The 18472-nt window shown below is 36.1% G+C and overlaps 1 protein-coding gene across 3 annotated transcripts in view; it reads left to right on the top strand.

Annotated features, from left to right (window-relative positions):
• The first annotated feature begins 1513 nt into the window (after positions 1-1513).
• Positions 1514-18472, top strand: part of RXFP1 (relaxin family peptide receptor 1) — a 53837-nt gene continuing 36878 nt past the window's right edge. For all 3 annotated transcript variants that reach the window (XM_013951754.2, XM_013951755.2, XM_013951756.2), the window contains exon 1: positions 1514-1788. In XM_013951754.2, the coding sequence (XP_013807208.1) occupies positions 1740-1788 (49 nt within the window). In that variant the 5' untranslated portion in view covers positions 1514-1739. The remainder of the gene's footprint in view (positions 1789-18472) is intronic.

The following is an 18472-nucleotide window of genomic DNA, read 5'->3' on the forward strand; positions in this document are numbered from 1 at the left end:
TGGCATGTGTTGAGTTTTCCCTTAGAACAAAGGCTTTGGGTTTTTCCCTATTTATTCTGAGGCAGAAAATTTGGAGCTTTTGTAGTGGGTTGGACTGCTTTTTGATGAAAGAAACAGCTTGTTTGATTCACTGCATTATCTAGTAAAATTAGTATATTTTGAAAATGGATGTAATTACAGCATATCTCAAATTCAGGTGACTAAATCACAAGCAGAAGGGCACAGAGGAAATTATGCTAGAAAAAACTTTCTCTAGAACATCAGTGCTGTCAAATCCTGCAGTAAAGAAGAAGGATTTTTATTTGTTTTTTTTCTTCGAGAGTGTATTATTCCTTACATTCTTGGTTCTACTTTTTCCCCTCTTATTTTCTCACCTTGGGAAGTCCTTTTCAACGCAATCATTAGCCCTAAAGTGTCTGAGTATTAGCCTAACTAATTAGACAATTGACAAGATCCTTTTATTTAACCCCTTCTCTATTTTCTATACTTTTATGTTAGAAAGCAAGGCTGACAGTTCATGGTATCTATTTGCAGACAACTTTGCCATAGAAACAATGATAGATATTTTTCCTGTGCTCTAAATTCAAAGTTTATATGTGTCCATATGTGTACATTTTCTCAGTCTGAAATGCTGTTTTCTTAAGTTCCTGATGTAGCTGCTGTCAAGTTACCAATTGCTTTCCAAGGCTCCCTAACCTGTGTTATCTCAGCAAGTCACTGAAATGAGGAATTAGGGTTGTTTTTTTTCCTTATTTTTTTTCTGAATCTCTTTGAGGGCACATAAAATTTAGCTCCTCTCCTTGAGTTCATCTCAACTGATTGACTCATTTTGAATATATCTTCTTGTGCTGATGGGTGTTGGCTTTCACATAATTAAAAAAAAAAAAAAGATTTTTAACCCTGTGTGAGTATGCTTGTGACTGTGTTGAAATAATGCCTGCATGATCTATTGAAAAGAGTAAAGTCAAAATGGCTAGAGGAGGAATGTCACAGAGGATTTAAATAAGGAGAGAATCTGTGAACGTTATTCTCATAAAGTAGATGCTTCTGAGTGTCCCTCTTTTTCACTCTTTCAGATTGTTTTCTTTAACATTGGTCATGAAGAGTAGTTAATGTGTAAAAATAGTGGCATGCTGTTACTGGAAATAAATTACCTTGTGCATTTTTCTGTATTTCAGTGAGTCACTGGGTTGCTACAAAAGGACTGTTTATAAATTTCTACTTCCCTTACTTGAGAAACCACCAATTTTTATCTAAACTGTAACAAATATTTAGTTTCAAACCAATTTGCCTAAATGAAATTGTTCTCTTCAGCCCTCTCCCAGTATAGTGGTTTTAAAAAAAAATTTGGTGGACTATTGGTGACAGTTCTCTGGATCTCTGTAGTTTGTGCGGCGGCTGCTTTCCTCGGGGCAGACCTGTGTCCGCGCACAGAGCCCAGCCTGAGCCTGCCACAGGATGGAGCAGACCTTCTGGTGTGGAGAAGAGCCTCTGTGTTCCCTGAAATTTTCTCCCCGATCTCTGCTTGGGAGTGTGTTTGTGTGTCAGAGGCGGGGAGAGAGACAGACCCAGCGTGGAGGGAAGTAAGTGAGGAAGCAAGGGGAGAGAAGGGAGCTGGCTTCGTTCACCACTGAAGACAGTCAGAAGCAGAACGTACAAGCAGTGCGGCGGCTGCTCTGCAATTTAAGGGACAGCATTGCATTCATTGACTTTATTCACTGAATTCCTGAAAGACAGATATGACATCTTACTGCTGTTTCTATATATTCTTGCTTTTTGGAGCAAAGGGTAAGTACACATAGTGTGGTTTTTTTTGTTTGTTTGTTTTGGGGGAGTTTTTTTGAACTAACAGATTGCAAAGCAGATAGCTAATAAACTTCAGTGATAGATTTTTAAAACTAGAATGCATATGATTTCTCAGTGCATTACACTTAGATTCTATCAAAGACTAACTGCAGTGAAGAGCTGTAAAATAATAATCTCTCAAGGTTACTGGTTACATATAAGGATCAAATATTTTTGTATTTTCTTCTTTGCATTACTATTAATAGTAAGTAAGGAACTGAAATTTCAAAAATAAGAAATAGTTTAAACATTGTGTAAATACTTGCTGTAAATATTTGATGAAGGGACATACAGAACTGACTCATTTCAGAAGCCTTAAAATCCACATTTTAGATTCAATTCAGTAGTTTGTACTGATACTATGCAGTGCTATTAGAATTGATAGTTCTTTTTGAGAAGCAGATTTTGTTCAGATACCAAGAATTTTTGTCTGTGCTTCAGCCTGATAAGCAATGTAGTATGCAAGATGGAGATTGAATTAAATTTAAGTTTTCCTTCAGATGCAAATAATTTTAATGTAGTGGGAATTTTACCTGACTTTCTGTTCAGTATTATTTCTTCATTCCATTTGAATATTCTGTTCTTAAGTGCTGCATTCTGTTTGGGTAAAGTTCTCCCCATGGAACTGCTAACAGTGATCGCCACATCGGATTTTCCTAAAGATTCTCATTTTCAAACAGCACTTTTTATACAAAAGTTATAACCATTGTTGCACTACATAACAGAAATCATGTTTTAGTAATTTTGTAGATGAAACAGTTTAACAAAATAGGTGATATTTCAAAGGTAGCTAGTGAGTAAGAGCATAAGGTTGAATTCTGCCACCTTCTTTTGTATTGAACAATAGCTTGCTCTCAGTTGCTTATAAATTAAACCTTTTCGGAATTACCTGTGCATAATATTCTAAACACAAGACTCATAAGGGATGCTGCCCTTCACTATCTGTCTGAGAAATAGACCCCCATGTGCAGTTACTCTTATGGTTGTGAAGCTCAGTTAAATCTGTGGGAAAACTCTAAGTAGTTCTGTTTATGTTCTGGAAACATGCATAATATGTGAGCTGCAAGCATGAAAAAACAGTGATATTAACATATTTGGAATTAAACAGACTATGATGATGAGATCTTAACTAAGCAAAGTATGTGAGCAAAGTATGGTTTCATATGCATCTGTATTATCCATGAGCAGTAATCCAGTATTTAAAGGTAATGCTTGGAGATATGCAGAATAAAAGCTTGAGGATTTTGAACATATTAAGGTTTTCACATTACTGTTTTAAATATCAAAACAGGAAAATACTGACACATTCATTCAAGATGTAGTTGTGCAAATCATTGTTAGCATAATTTCTGCTAAATTAAATTCATCTCAGCTGTAGAATTTATAAAAGACATTGAAATATGTTAAAGCATACTGCAAGACAGGATTGCAGATGAGGACTCTGAATGACTACAGGCCTTCTAATAATATAGTTAAGATGGCAAGTACCTTTTGAGGCGTGTATCGGCTCATCATATAGCATATTATAACGTTTATAAGGAAACCACATGGCTAATCTAGATTTGTTAATCTGTGACTGCACTCCTTCTCTCTTGTATGCATGCCTGGAGTCTCTGCTACCTGTCAGTGCCCTATTTTGCAACAAAATTAGTTCCCGTTTAGTGACACTTCTCCTAACCTCACTTAACGCACAATTCATAGTTTCACTGCCTTCTAGAGTTTTAGCCGACAATCTGAATTGCAACCACGTTTACAAGTCTGCTTATTTCATCTACAGAGTAGATACCAACCTTGCTCAACTCTTTAGACTAGCTGATATTAAAACAAACACACCTGAAGTTAGTGTAGTTGTGCTTGGAATCTGAATTTGTGATTTGTGGACTGCTAGAAGTTCAGTTATGAAGATTTTTCTTTTTTTTTTAATTTTTACAACTCCCAGATGCTCATGAATCTTTAAAAAATTAAAAGATAAACATCTGTCCTACAAAAATTACTCTTATCTGACCTGTCCATTTCCATTTAATCCATGTCTGCTTAGAGCTTCCCATTGAACAGCTAAAATCACACAAAAATACTTGCTGTTTTGCTTTACCCTCCTCCTCTAAATTCTTCATTAACTCTCTTCATATGAAAATGATCTCTTACCCATAGATCTATATTGATCCCTTTTCTTCCTCATAAAAAGAACCAAAAGCAAACAAGCAAGTAAGTAGTGGAAAGGCAGCTTATTAAGCGTGACTGCTTTCCCATGTGGAATATACCAGGTAGAGGATTTCTCAATGACAAAGCAGCATCTATCCCAGGGTTTTTGTCAGCACAGCAGTATCAACTGGTAACATCAAAAAAAGTAAATTTCAGTCTCTTAAATTCTGGAATTGAAAACACTGAATCAGTGGTTAGGACACACATCTTCAAGGGGGGTGGCAAACCCCCCTTGAGAAGCTAGTGGGTTGCTTGGGCACATAGCTGGCACCTCACTGGGTCCTGCCACATCTTCTCTGTTAGTAAAATAGTGCTCTCTAATTGCTGCAGTGACCACAGTGCAGATGTGCATCTTCAGAGTCACTTTGATTAGTTTTCTGGGAGCAAAAACTGCTCTGTCATCCTAGGCTTTGGCTGTTAAGTAGCAGACCCTCAAATAGTTCATCTATCAACCATTAAAAAAACAGACGAACCTTAGTATCTAAAACTAATCAAAGTGAATGTCAAAAGGAATTTGACAGGCTCCTCATGGGAAAACTGTAGCAATTGTTAATATTTTAACCCTGTGTCTATGCTCTGTGCCCCTACCTGAACTTTTCTGATCCTGTATCTTCTTGTGCCTACAGTTTCCCTTCCTTCTCCTCTTTCTGTTCTTCCCCTCACTTTTTTTTTTTGATTCTTCCCCTATCCTCTCTACAAAACAAGAAAGAAAACTTATTTAAAACTGTTTGCATCTTGTTAGCCCTTTTGTGTTCATGCACATGTGACAGCTGTTTTCAAGATCAGGGTCTTTTGTATTTGACAGATTACATTTGGTATAATTAGATTTCCAAATGAAGGAAAGAAACCATCCAAAATTATCTGGAGAAGTGTAAGTTCTTGATTACGCCGGATTGTGCTCTTGTTCACATCACTTGTAACAAATCTAAGACCCCTTGCAGATTTTTAAATAGGAAAGTGAAGTATTTACTTCAGCCTTTGGGAAAGCTCAAAAAACCAATTGTATAATAATAATTTTTTGTTAGCTTCTCTTTGGCTTCATTTAACTTGGGCATCAATCTAACTGGCTTCTCTATGGCCAGAAGAAAAATGTATATCTTGTATCCCTGTGTATATAAGGAAAATGAGCATCTGTACAGAAATCGGGGACAAAGACTAGATTTCCAGAGGAAAATTTCCTCTAACTTTCAGTCAGAGGGTAGTCAAAGGGCTATGCAATGACAAATTCAAGCTCTAAAATTTAGGATGGTATTATCTGTATAGGTTGGCCTACCTGGAACTACTGTATGGGTAAGTTTGCTCTCACCGCCTCTCCATTATTAATACTTAGTGCTACCCAACTTGAAAACCTATCTTAACTGTTTATAACAACTCTACCAGACTTGAACCATTTGCTCTGCAATAGTACATGCAATGTGGACTTTTTTTTTTTTTTTTTTTTTTGCCTTGATCAAAAGAGATGTGTGAGAGGGAGCCAGCAAGGAACAATGAATTAAGTAAAGAAGGAAGTCTGGAAATTATGTCAAGTGAGACAGGTGCAAGGGAAGCTGTAAGAGAAGAGACTAAGACTGCCTGAAGAGTAAGGTCAGAAGATGGTGAGACCAGAACTAGGATCCTATGCTGAAAGGAGGAGATGAGAGGATGGGAAGCAGGTAGTGATTAGATAAGAAAAACAGAAGTGGGATAAGGAGCCAGAGTGAGACAGAAATGAGTCTTTGAGCAGAAAGAGGAACTGAGCTTGGCAGCTCAAATGCTCCAAAGTCTGGAATGAAGCCCAAGATTATCTTGTTGTTCACTGGTTCATTGCGAATTGTCTCCTCCTCCTGCATTTTATACCTCTACTCAGAAGACATTGCTATGAAATCACTCCATTCCCTCTAGCATCAAAGGTCTGTAGAGTCAGTGTGATGTAGCATGATGTCATGTTATGAAATGCTGGAAGAAAGTTTATTTTGTCTTTTAATAGTCTAGGGTATTGCCTGTATCAAAGAACATTATTCATTTTGCAAACATAGTGATTAGGAAACAATATGGACTAGGTAACCTTCCTCTGATCTATGCGCATGTAGTACATTTTCTTCATGCGATATGGAGTTCATGCTCCACAAGAACTTCTGCTTCATGGACTGCATTCTAAGAACGAATCAGAAATGTGTAGTGAATTATGCTGCCTGTGTGACCTCTGCTTAATTCACTGCAGAAGAGAAAGAAAAGTTGTGTATGAGGGATTACAAAATGATGGCCATGTGATGAAGGCAACCAGACTGCCTTGGGAAACTGAATTTTGTTCCTGTCTCTTGCCCCAGACAGGGATGCTCTGAATGTTTCATAAGTGGATAATAATTATATGGCGGGTTTTCTAGTTGTTCAGCTTGATAATCCTGATACAGCAGCGTTGATTTCACAGCTGACACTGAAATCTGTGAAAACTATGATTTAGGTAATCTGTGAAGCTGATTCTGAAAGTAGGAACCTAAAATTAGCAGAAACATGTCATACATTTGTCAGTGTCTCAGCTTCCCATCTGAGCAATGATGCCATATTCCAAACTTTAATCTAAAGCAATCTGTGATGACTTGAAAATGGGAAGTCTAGTTATTGTAGCTGTACAACTGAAAAATGAGGAATTTAGTGTTGTAACTTCTAAGTGGTTAGACAGTAGACTAATCAGGAGGATGTCAGTAATCCATCAGAAGACCAATAAAAGTCTAAGTAAAACACCTGTAGTATTATATGGAGGACCATTTACAGAAATATCACAGTGTGAAATTTAAAAATATGGGACAGAGTTCAAATGTATGCTGCTAATAACTGGTTTGCGCATAGTTCTTATCATATAGGCAAAACAAGAAACTGTTTGGGAAGTCTGTGACAGCCAAGACAAAAAGAGAATGTATAATATAAATAAGTGATTATATGTATGCAAAGAAGTCATACAAAATATCATGTTCACTACCTACTGTGCTGCCTTCAACTCACAGGAGGGATCCAGTGTCAAGCTGACTTGTATGACTGGGCAAGATACCAACAAGTGTGACTGATAGAAAAAATGCAATTGGAAGAGAGTCTGGAGCCACCAGCTGTGGCCTGTCAGGGAGAGCTAGACCCAGGAGGGCAAGTTGTCCCTGTGGACCCTATGTCATGGGAAGAGGGTGGCCATTCAGTATGGGGCGGAGAGCCTGGCAGCAGCAGCTGATGCTGACCCCTAAGGACTAGTGCACATGAATTCTAGCACTAGTAGAGATTAAATCCAGAAAGGGCATTAAATCATCCAGTCCAGTGTATCACAGGCCATTGCATTCCACCCAAGTACCTTGTGGCAATCCTAAAAGCTTTATTTGGTCAAAATGTTTATTCTCAATGAAGGAATCGTTTCCTCCCAGAGGAGAGTAAGTGCCACTGCAGCACTGAAAATGGCAGAGGCCATGTGATAACTGAGGCTTGAAGTAAGATGTGCATAGGTCTATCCAAGCAGGTGGACATTGCCTCTTTCTCCTTAATTCTGCAAAGAAAGTGAAAGCACTCGCCTGGCTTGGGAGAACAGTCTTTCTCTGATTACAGACATGATTGTCAGTGCAGAGCTGAATGTGGGGGAAAAGGCACAGTGTGTGCAAAGATTTTCGTTTCATGTGTGTGTGTGTATGTATGTATTTCTGGTTAAATTTGCTCTATTCTTCAGTTGCGATTAAAAAAAAGGGAGAGGCTGAAGTAGGTGGAGTTAGTGTGAGCGCAGGCAGTTGACAGGCACCTCGCTGGAACAAGCTGTTAGAATAACTTCCTTCCATGAAACTTGAGATCTGTCTGCAAAACTGGTAGTTAAATCCAAAGTTTGCACTGTGTGGAAAAAGGGACTGTAATAATGAATCTAAAAGCCATGTGATTATAGGTCAAATGCCTTGATAAGTCCATGTAAGTTAAGTAGCTCAGTCAGTAAAGATGATCTGCCTTTTTAAAAGCTTGCTTAAGAAGGACCCTCTACCATGGAAGTACGCTTCCTGACGTTGTTTTCTGGTCTCCAATTCCATGTTAAGACATGTGAATTAACTGTTATGTTGGTTTACCTAGGAACTATAGACATACTGATTCACAGGAACTTTCATTTTTTTCCAGTATTTGAAGAACACTGTAAGCCTCCGGTCTTTTGGTATTTTCTTCATATTTTTCATTTCAAAGCCTGTTATATAATAACATTAATTTCAAAGTGTTTCTCAACTAATTCCTTTCAAACTCCTCCTGTGGCTGGTTTGGAGATATTTCCATTTGACAATGCTGTTTGTTTTTGGTACAGATAATAGATTTTCCATATCATATGGAGAAAATACAATCGCTCTCTTTTTCTAAACACGTATCAGAAATGGGTATTGAACAGTTATGCTCTTCTACCTTCTTAAGTCCTTTATGGCATCTGAGGTTTTACTTTTTCCTAGTATGTTATAGAAGAAACAATTACTTTAAATTCTTTAAGTACTGATGATTTCTCTAGCATGCCTATCCATACATTTTCAACTTCTATCTCTATTTTCTTTTTTTTTTCTTTTCAAAACTTTCATTTATATATTTACTGTTTTCACATCTTCTTTTAACCAGGTGGTTTCTTGCCCAGCAGAACAGTTCTTGTATCTATGGAGCTGCAGCTTTGGAAAATCTAGAAGATATTTTTAAACAATTTTCAGTTACAAAGGATTTAATTTTGCTGATCAGTCATGTCAGCAATTGTTTTAAGTTCTGGAATCTTGTAAGTTACACGTGTATTACTCCTGCTCCTAAAGTGATTGCTGTATTCAATCCATAAAAAGTAAATGCAGTCAGACTGTGATCTGTGGTAGTACAAAAAAACTCTTTTTAGGAATTAACTCTTCACTGGAATAAGGTGTTGTAGTAAACATTTTTCATTTTAGATGTGAAGTTTTAAGATACACAGTCCAGATATGTTGAGCACTATCCTGTATATTTTATATATAGAAGTATCAGGAGTTCACAAAAAATATATATGTATCTCTTGACTCGGTAGACTATAGGTCATCCTGTAAGTCAAATAAAGTAAGGATCTTTCAGTTAAAAAAAAAAAAAGGTACTGTCCTTAATATAGTAGACAATAAAAGTAATCCTATATTCAGACCCTTTGACTTTAGTTCATGAAGTCCTTTTGCATCCTTTTGCGTGCAATTTGAGATGTCTGTCAAAGCATTTAACTACATAACTCTCAAAGCCTACAGTAAAAGCTGTGTTCCAATACTCTTTTCTCTGCCTCCTTTCTAATATCGTAATATTGTTGTTACAATAGCGTTTTAAGATCCCCACCGAGATCAGGGCTGCATTTTCCCAGCCACTGTTCTGCACCCCGTGCGCCAGAAAGCCTGCTGTCCAAGCAGTCAGGCCAGAGCAGGGGCAAACAGAGGAACGGACAAAAATGCCGGCAAGGTCAGGATGGTGCAGCAGAGTGTCAGGAGAGCAAACCTCTCCTCACGCCTGCTCTGTGTCCTGCCTAGCGTGCCGTGCTAGAAGGGGATCGTGGTAGGAGACTGCTCTAATTGGAGCTGTGTTTCACAGACTGTGCTTTCATTTGTGTTGAAGACAAGAAACGTTCAGTGTTGGGAATAGGCATCACAGTGTGCTGGTTTAGCTGGAGAGGGCTTGAAAGGAAGAGAAGGAGGAGCTCTAGACAGTTTGGAGGCTAAATCTCTCAGAATTTAATGCGACTCCATCGTTTTACCAAACTGCCTCTAAAATTCAAGACAAATTTCTGAATGTAATTTCTCACTACCTTTTGCAACTGCCTCGTGACCAATTAATATTAAGATAACTTAAACTTATACACTGGTAGTGCAGCATTTGTTTACATACATTAATAATCTTTATATAGTCTAAAGGTTATAATCTTAAAATCTGTATGTTTAATAATCTTAATCTGTACATAATTCTTTACATAATCTGCAAAAGAAGAAATAAGACAGATCTCTGATCACAGTTCAACTAATTAACATTATTCACCTTAAAGTCAGAAATCCCATCAGTTTGAGATAATTTCACTTTTGTAGCACTTTAATCGAAAGTGTGTCCCAATTTATGGTGATGAGTGAGATTTACTCATTGTAAAATGCAGTACAGATTGGAAATTGGGTGATTTTTAGATTGAAACAAATATTCGTGGGCCAGAATCCAAGAATAATTCTTTTATTTAAGCACCGTGTCACCTTTTTGATTTTTAGGAAAATAGTGCTATGAACTCTTAAAAGACAAATTCCCTAAAATATTTTGAAATTGTTTTACTTCAAAATAGAGCAAAGAGGATTCAATTTTTATAATAATAATTCAGGAGGATGGAATCTCAAAGATTTATAGCACACAGCAACATCCTGATTCTGAACTTGTAGTTCTATAATATTAAATTTGAATTCTTAATAGTTATAAACAGCTAGCAGTAATAAAAGTATGTGAATAAATGAAATATATCAGATAATCCTGTCTCAGGCTCACCAAGACAGAGTATATTTTTTACTGCTACAGCATCAATCTTAAGTATGCTTCAGAGCTTCATTTTAAGTTACGCTGGCTTAATTCCACTGTAAGAACTATAATTAAAATCCTTTTAGCCTTTGTTAAAGATGCAAAGAATGAAAAACAGATTATGTTTCATATTTCAAATGCTTTGAGTAAGACTCACAAAATAATTTTTTTCTTTAACTCCCTAGAGTCCTCAATAGAAAAACCTTACCTGAGACTATTTTACAAAGATTTTATGTAAAGTTGTATTAACGTGGGAGAAGAGGAAGAATATTGTGGGTTCTGAAATTGTGACTGATGTGCAGCCTTGCTTGGTTTAAGCCACACTCTAACAGGATGAGAGTCTAAAGATGGAGAAAGAGCAAAGAAAATAAAATCCCCCACCTTCTCCCCTTCTGTTCTTTGCCTTAACCCACAGTTGTATGTAAAAGAGCATGCCAATTTTGGAAAAGAAGTTATAGCTCAGTCATGCAGTTTTTAGTGAGAGGGGGAAGAAAAAAAAAATAGTAGTTTTACCCTTTTTTGTCCTAAGAGGTTAGGCAAAATGTTAAGTTCTTGTAGACTGTTTTCTGTTAGGGGAAGAAGTTAGTGATAAATCATGTATTTCTTTGCTATTCTGCTCATTTACAAATAATGTATTCTCAAAACATCATAGGATTAGACTATCAGCAAGCAGTTTCCTTCTTCATTACCTTTCGAATTTCACCTTTCTCATTGCAGCTTTCCCTTAGGGCTACAGTACAAGTGCTTTTGTATCATCTCCTGGATTTTATTTGCATGCACACATGCATGTATACATACACGTGCACAAACTCATCTTCTGTATATGATACTAGTGTTTTGTGGAAATCAACTGCATCTTCCTTTTTTTTTTTTTTAATGGAAGCTTAAGAGATGCATTACAAATGTCTGATATTTGTTAATTAATTTATTCTTCACTAATTGTTTTTTAACTTTTGCTCACTTTACAATTACGTATTGTTGACTGGGTTAATTTATGCAGCTCTGAAGAGAAATTCTTTACCATAATCCCTAATTACTATCATAATGTACTTAAATTCAACAAGAAACTTTTTTCCTGGGATTACAAAACATCAGAAATACTATTCCTGGTATGAAGCTTCAGAGATGTTTTTTCTTTTATGTTTGTGTTTAAAACATTAACTCTAAGTGTGGTGTTTCAAAGGTGAAAAAAATGATCATTTGAAACAGATTTCTCTTATCTTTGAACCTCCAAGAACCAGCCCGACTAGCTTCTCAGTGGTTTGGGGAAGTACTAATTCCTGAGAGGGGAGTTTTCCTTGCTTCTGACGGCTAACTGCTGCCTTTCGGGGCCTTTCATGTGGGATGGTATCAACTGGCCCAAGTTTGTTTAATGCGTTTATGTTGATGCCTTCATTTTTGTTGTATATCTAAGTCTACCTAAATGAAACCCTAGTGTTTCATGTGTCCAGCTTCAGACTTGATATTGCACCAGTGTGAAAAAGAAATTAGTGAAATTGAAGGAGTTATACTAATTTAGAACTGCAGGGCAAATAAAAGCCTATCCTTATATATTTCTATAGAAAATCCTGTCAGAAGATGGAGATAACGGAGCATATTTCTAAGCTAAAGTAATAATCAGATATCATTTAAATTGTATATATTTGAGGAGAGAGGAGGAAGAAGAGGGGAATGAGTGGCAGAGAGGTGTCTCTGCTCATTCATCTGCATCTTTGTTAGATGTTGTGCTAAACTCTAATCCTGTGGTAATGCCTCACGAAATTTGAGTTTCAGGATAAAATTCATTACATATTGGAGCATTTTCAATTAATATTAGCTCTTTAAGCTTTTTATGTGCATCAGAATCCTTTTATTCTAGGTTTTGCGTAAACAGAACAAAAAGACAAATTAATAAAAGGTATAGGAGCCAAATCCTCTGGCAAGGTGCTGTGTGACCAGTCTGAATTGCTCTACTAGCAGTTACTGTACCTGCAGCTGATTTGTCTGGCAGTTAGACAAAGAGGATCTTCCAGTGCTATAGCTGGATTAATTAGACTGAATTGTCTGTGGCATAACTGATAACTAAGTTTAGTAATGTTGCTATGAGACAGGAGTCTATATTTTGCAAAAGATGGTGCAAATTTTGTGCTTTGGAAACTGCTTCTGAAGTGACAGCATTTTGAAATGCACAGCAAGACATAAAGATAAAATGTGAAAGTAAAATCCACGATAATGACCAGATTGGCATGCAGTATAGGCAGCCATGATATATGTATCTTTTTTGCCAAAATCCTTTGCGCTACGTTGTGTTTAGTGGAAGCAAACATTTTACAAAGTTGGTCTCAGTTCATATGGGAAAGAAACATGAAATCAGAACCTTACATTCATACATAAAGACCCCAGTGTGTTGTCATGGTGCAGAACAGGTTCTTTTTGAGCCTCCACATGCATTTGCAAAGCAAGATACCACAGACTGTGAGATTACTGTAGAAGAGAACTTCAGAGTAGGTGCATGAATTGCTACTAAGTATTCATAGAGAGCTGCCAAGAAGAGGTCTCAAAGCAGGTGTAATTCAAGTCCTGAACACTCCTGGAATGACATCTCTTATTATCAAGAAAATATAAATGTAATGCAATTGCAACTGAAAATGTAGTTCTAGCTGGAAAAGCTACGGCCCAAATATAAAAAAATACTGGTGTTTTAGAAGTGAAATCGTTGCAGCTATTCGGGATTCTGAATAAATAGCACTGTGTCATTTACACCCCATAAAGCCTGAAATTACAAACTTAGTGCATGTGCCTATACAGATACTTAGAAATTATTTTAGGCAGCATCAGGGCTGAACAATTAGCAAAGTAGGAGAGGAGCAAATCACAGAAAAGGCAACATAATGATAACAGTTAATTATATCCCAGTGGAGATCCTGTACTGATGTTGAAATCATTTAAGCTCCTTATGCTTTGTCTCAAGGATTAATGCCTTTGCTAATGTGTCTAATAGCCACTGGAGCAAGGTGTATATCGGTCTACAATTTTTACCCAAGGGAGTTAGTCCAAACTTATATATTAACAGCATTAAAGTTCAAATACATAAACTATTTTTTATTCTTGTATGAGACTCCAGAATTTAGTTTTAATAAATTATTTATTGGGGGTCTTTAATGTTAATAATTTTAATAGGACAGGATTCCCATTACTTATTCACAGAGATCATCAGAAACATTTTCATGAAAGAAGGATCAACTTCAGAAGAGTCTTTATAAAATTACATGCTGGTAAAACTGTAATAAGTTAAAAGCGTATAAGAATTAATTTCATATTTTTATCCTGAAATACACTGGACTAACTTTATCATGGTCTTTATCATAAATTGTTCAAAGATTCCCTTGTTTCATTTAGTGGGAAGAAGCTGAATAATTCAGAATGGAACTGCTAATTCAGCTTTAAAAAACTAATTTAGCCTTAAAAAAAAAAAAATATTGTCTTTATAAGATTTTTCTCATATCTTTTTTTCTGCCATTTGGCCACTCAAATACTTCTGATTAGAGTTGGTCAACCAATTGTCATCAAAGTTCTTTGTCAATCATTCTTTATCTCTTTTTGAAGATAAGGGAATTTATTGTCCTGTACTTGTTTGATATCCTCATTTTAATGATATATCTTTGAAAATAAAGGTTACAGTCCTACGAGCTCTCCTCTATGTGACAGTAAAGGTTTTTGAAAGCCAGTTCACATACCCTTAGAATAAATTTCAGTGGAAGTGGAATTTTTTGACCTACTATTATCTTGAAGTATGCAGACTAGTAAAAATGAGAGACAAAATCAAATCAGATCTTTAATGTTTCCTTGTTGACTCTTTCCATTTTAGTTGAAGAAAATGTTCTGTTTTAAGACAACCATTTCAAAAGAAAAGATTTAGTCCTCTTGTTCTAGCCCATTTACCACTGGTATAGAAAAAATACAGCAACTAAAATATAGGGGAAAAAATCCTTACCATTTGATAAATTTACATCGGTCTCTCTGAAAAACTTGCATTTAAAATAAGCACAAAGGCGGCAGCAGAAAACCTGTTGACTGCTTTGGTAATTGTTGAAGTATTAAAAATTACTCAAAAAGCATAAATCAAACTATTGAAATTAATTTTAAAACCAAGACCTAGGGTCTCTTTTTGATTATTCAATCTAAGTGTGCTTTTTGTTCTCCTGTCTTTGATGTCTCCTTTTCCCTTTTGCTGATCCTCCATCTCCTAGCACTTCAATCTTTTCCTGTGTATACCTGTCTTCTATTAGTTTTTACTTGGTATCAACAGTAGCAATGTGAACTTCCTTTCTTTTGGAATTTAAAACATCTAAAAATAATTCAGCTACATTTTATTAATCTTGGGAACTAGGATATATTACTGTTATATTGGTTTTAAAATATTCTGGCTAATTTCCAGCTGGGGAGTTTGTACAAGGCAGTAGCCCAGACTGCTTGAGGTTTCTCTCAGGCTTTGTAGTTCTATCCTAGTAAGTACAGGGTGGATTTTTCACTACCATAATCATGCCTCAGTCCTCTTTCTCCGAGGACTGCTTTTTAAAATAGTTGGATTTCCTCAACCTCAACACTTTCAAAGTAATAGCTGCTTCAAAGGGAAGGAAAACATATTGGCTTGTTTGGCTGATGAAATTTGAGTCATTTTGAGCTAATATATGAAGCTGGGTCTTCATCTGATTAAAATTTAGTAAAATGTGAAAATATTTTGCTGCTATTATGATATACCCTTATTTGAGGCTATAATGATATGATTGACACTGATGTGACTAACAAGTACTAAGCAGTGAATCATACTGCTTTGATTAATTTAATTGCTGTTGACTCTAATTAGCTTGTTCTGTTTCCATGACTGAATCATATTCTTTTGTCTTTTGGAAGCTACAGGTAATTGTGTTAAGTTATTGTTCTTCCAGTGTGTATAAATGCTCCTTTGTTTGGTTTCTCGCACACAATTTGTGACCCCAAAACATGAAGATCTCTCTTAAAGGGTTCATGAAATTTCTTGAAGAATACATAGGAATAGTGAGCTTGATGAACCAATTTATAGTTTGAAGGAAAACCATGTTCTCAGCGAATATCTTGCTTTTGGCTTGTCCAAGTGCGTTTCTGCTATTTCTTTTTATGAGTGAGCTTAAAGAAAGAGCAACTGTCATGTTCTTTCCCTAGTGATTCTGAACCTGTGCAAGAGATCAGACAGTTTTAACATCTTACACCAGGAGACAAGCCAGCTTGTACTTATTCCTCTGAATAAGGAAATTTTTGGCAGTTTCTGTGTTAAATTAGCCTTATCATTTAAAGACTAGCTGGAAAAGTTGCCCACTTTCTTCAGGCTAAAGGAAAGATCATGGATGACTGCTTGAGCAGTAAATGCCTCAGAGCAACAGATCTGCATAGGTTTGAAAGTTGTATGACATGAATTTGGGAACAGAGGCATCACAGGAAATCTTGAGAAAGGCAGATGAAGCTTAAAGACAACTGCTTGGTGGTTCTTTGTCCCTGTTACCTGACACACATGTAGGTGCTGTAAAAGTATTTCAGGTGAAAGAATCCATCCTGATTTCATGTTCTCTTTTTGAAAGCTTGAGAGGAATCAGAGGGGGTGGAAAAAACCCTAAGTATGTGGTAGTCAGAAGTATATTGTTTGCAGAATCATGAATATGCACTAGACTGCAGAACATTATTCTGAAATGAAATGGTGAGCATTTTGTCAGCAAGATGCTTGTTCGTGTCTTTGCCATTTGTTTTGATAACAGTTCACCTATTTCTTTTCTGTTTGTTCTAGATACACTGCAAATATACTAATGTTTACTGTGATCATTGTGAGAAAAGATATTTTGCTCATATGGAGTAGCTGAAATGTGTGAAATTACTTCTATGTCACTGGAGAGTCAGGAGGTGCTTTTCTATATTATCTATACAAAGATGAAATTTTTTGCTTGGAATATCTGTAAAAGCAAACCTTATGACAAAATCAAGTCTGTCACAGATTTATAGTTCTCATCCTCACAACTGAGGCATAAACAAAGCTGTCCTGAGTTTCACTTTTTTTCTCTCATTTCTACCTCTGTAGCTAAATTCTTTATACACATTTTAGCAATTTTTAGTCTTCCTTTAACTTTCTGTCTACCCCACTGTTTGATATATCTCCAAAGGACATCAGTTTTTTTTCTGACAAGTTCTGTTGACTGCATAAGATAACAATATTGGCCCAAACTTATTTATTATAGAACTCAAATTGTTTATATGAATCAAGCCACATTAATGTTCAAGCTGATTATTTATATGGTTTGCTGATGGTACTTCTTTTGCATTATAGGGGGTCTTGTGCTTTTACAATACTAGTTTAGCCACAAGAAGCAAAGGTGAGATGTTCTATCCCAGATGAGCAGTGAAGGAGAACCTGTTAAACAAATAGAGATACCTTTGAAGCTTGATATACATACTGACCTATGAGTTAATAAAAATGACTACAAAATAAGATATTTCTTTTTCTTGGTTTAACACCAATGTGAAACAGCCAATGACATGATAAATAGCCATTAATCAGTAATTTTTAGAGCCATGCTATCAGGAAGCTTAGCTATTAAAAAAAAAAAAAGGACAGCAAAACAGGAGAGATTAGAGTAGTTCATTTTTTTCAGTGCTATCTGTATCCCTTCTCCTCACCTAGAAACACTCTTAATTTCTTTAATCCAGAAGACAATCATTTGAATATTGTCTAGTGTTTTACAATGCATTTTTTTCCCTCATCTCCTTTCTACCTTTGTTGTCTTTGCCAAATATTTCCTCAGAGGTTTGTTTTTTTTTCCACTCATAAATCTCCTATGATCTGCAGGGTCCAAACTTCTGTCTTTGTTGCATAAACAAAGTGACGTTAACAAGTCATTGGACAAAGACTGGTGCTTTCCACGATCAGGCTAGGAAAAAGTTGTTTAAGTTCTGATGGCCTTGATAACTTCTTTCCCAGATAGATATTTACATGCCAGGGTCATCCTCCTTAACACAAAATGAGTGATGCAGGTTTCCAAAAAGGCTATAAATTTACAAAGAATTCATAAAATTAAACAATAAGAAATCATTCATTCTTTCACAAAGAATGATTTCTAAACTGTAACAGAAAGTAAATTCATAAATCAGTTCAGGAATTAATACTAATTACTAATTAATAATAGTTATTAGAAAATACTGGGAAAATCCATTCAATACTACCTTGAGAAGATAAATGTCATAATTTGGAATATAAACTGTATAGAGATTAGCTTTTTTAAGCACAACATTCAGCTCAGTCTGAGCATCTTCAGTGTGCAGTGAAAAAGGCCTGGCAAAATGTAGGCTCTTTTTTTCACTTCTATTTGTTTTTCCATATTATTGTTCCTTAACAGTATCTCAATGGTTACTTAGGTCATGACAGATAACTGCACTGAAGGGAGTCTTAATTGTCTCTGTGCTCTGTGTGTTTTTGCTGCATGAGACTTAGACACTTAAGTACTACACACAGTCTGTTTGCTTAATACCGTATCATGAGCCTGTGTACCACTTGTTTTGGGGAGAAACAGGTTAGATGTATCATTCTGAATATCAGCATAGAACAGCAGAGAAATAGAGAGCAGTGGGCAAGAGTGAATTCCCCCTGGGAAAGGAACATGGCCTTATCGTTGGTACTTACATATAGGAGGAATGGGAACCTAGAGCAAACATCTCTGAGCAATTACACAAGTGAGACAGTTGTATATAAAAGCAAAGTAGCTTTTCAAAATCATGCAGTGATTGTCCACTGGGATATATGGCTTTCTCTTTCTATGGAAAACACTTGTAATATCAAAGAGAATTCTGTGCATCTGGGAATAATGGAATACTGATCTCAGAATTTCCTTCTGATATTGTGCCTACATTTCAATTTTCA

This window comes from Apteryx mantelli, chromosome 5 (assembly GCF_036417845.1).
Source record: "Apteryx mantelli isolate bAptMan1 chromosome 5, bAptMan1.hap1, whole genome shotgun sequence".
Classification (NCBI taxonomy): domain Eukaryota; kingdom Metazoa; phylum Chordata; class Aves; order Apterygiformes; family Apterygidae; genus Apteryx; species Apteryx mantelli.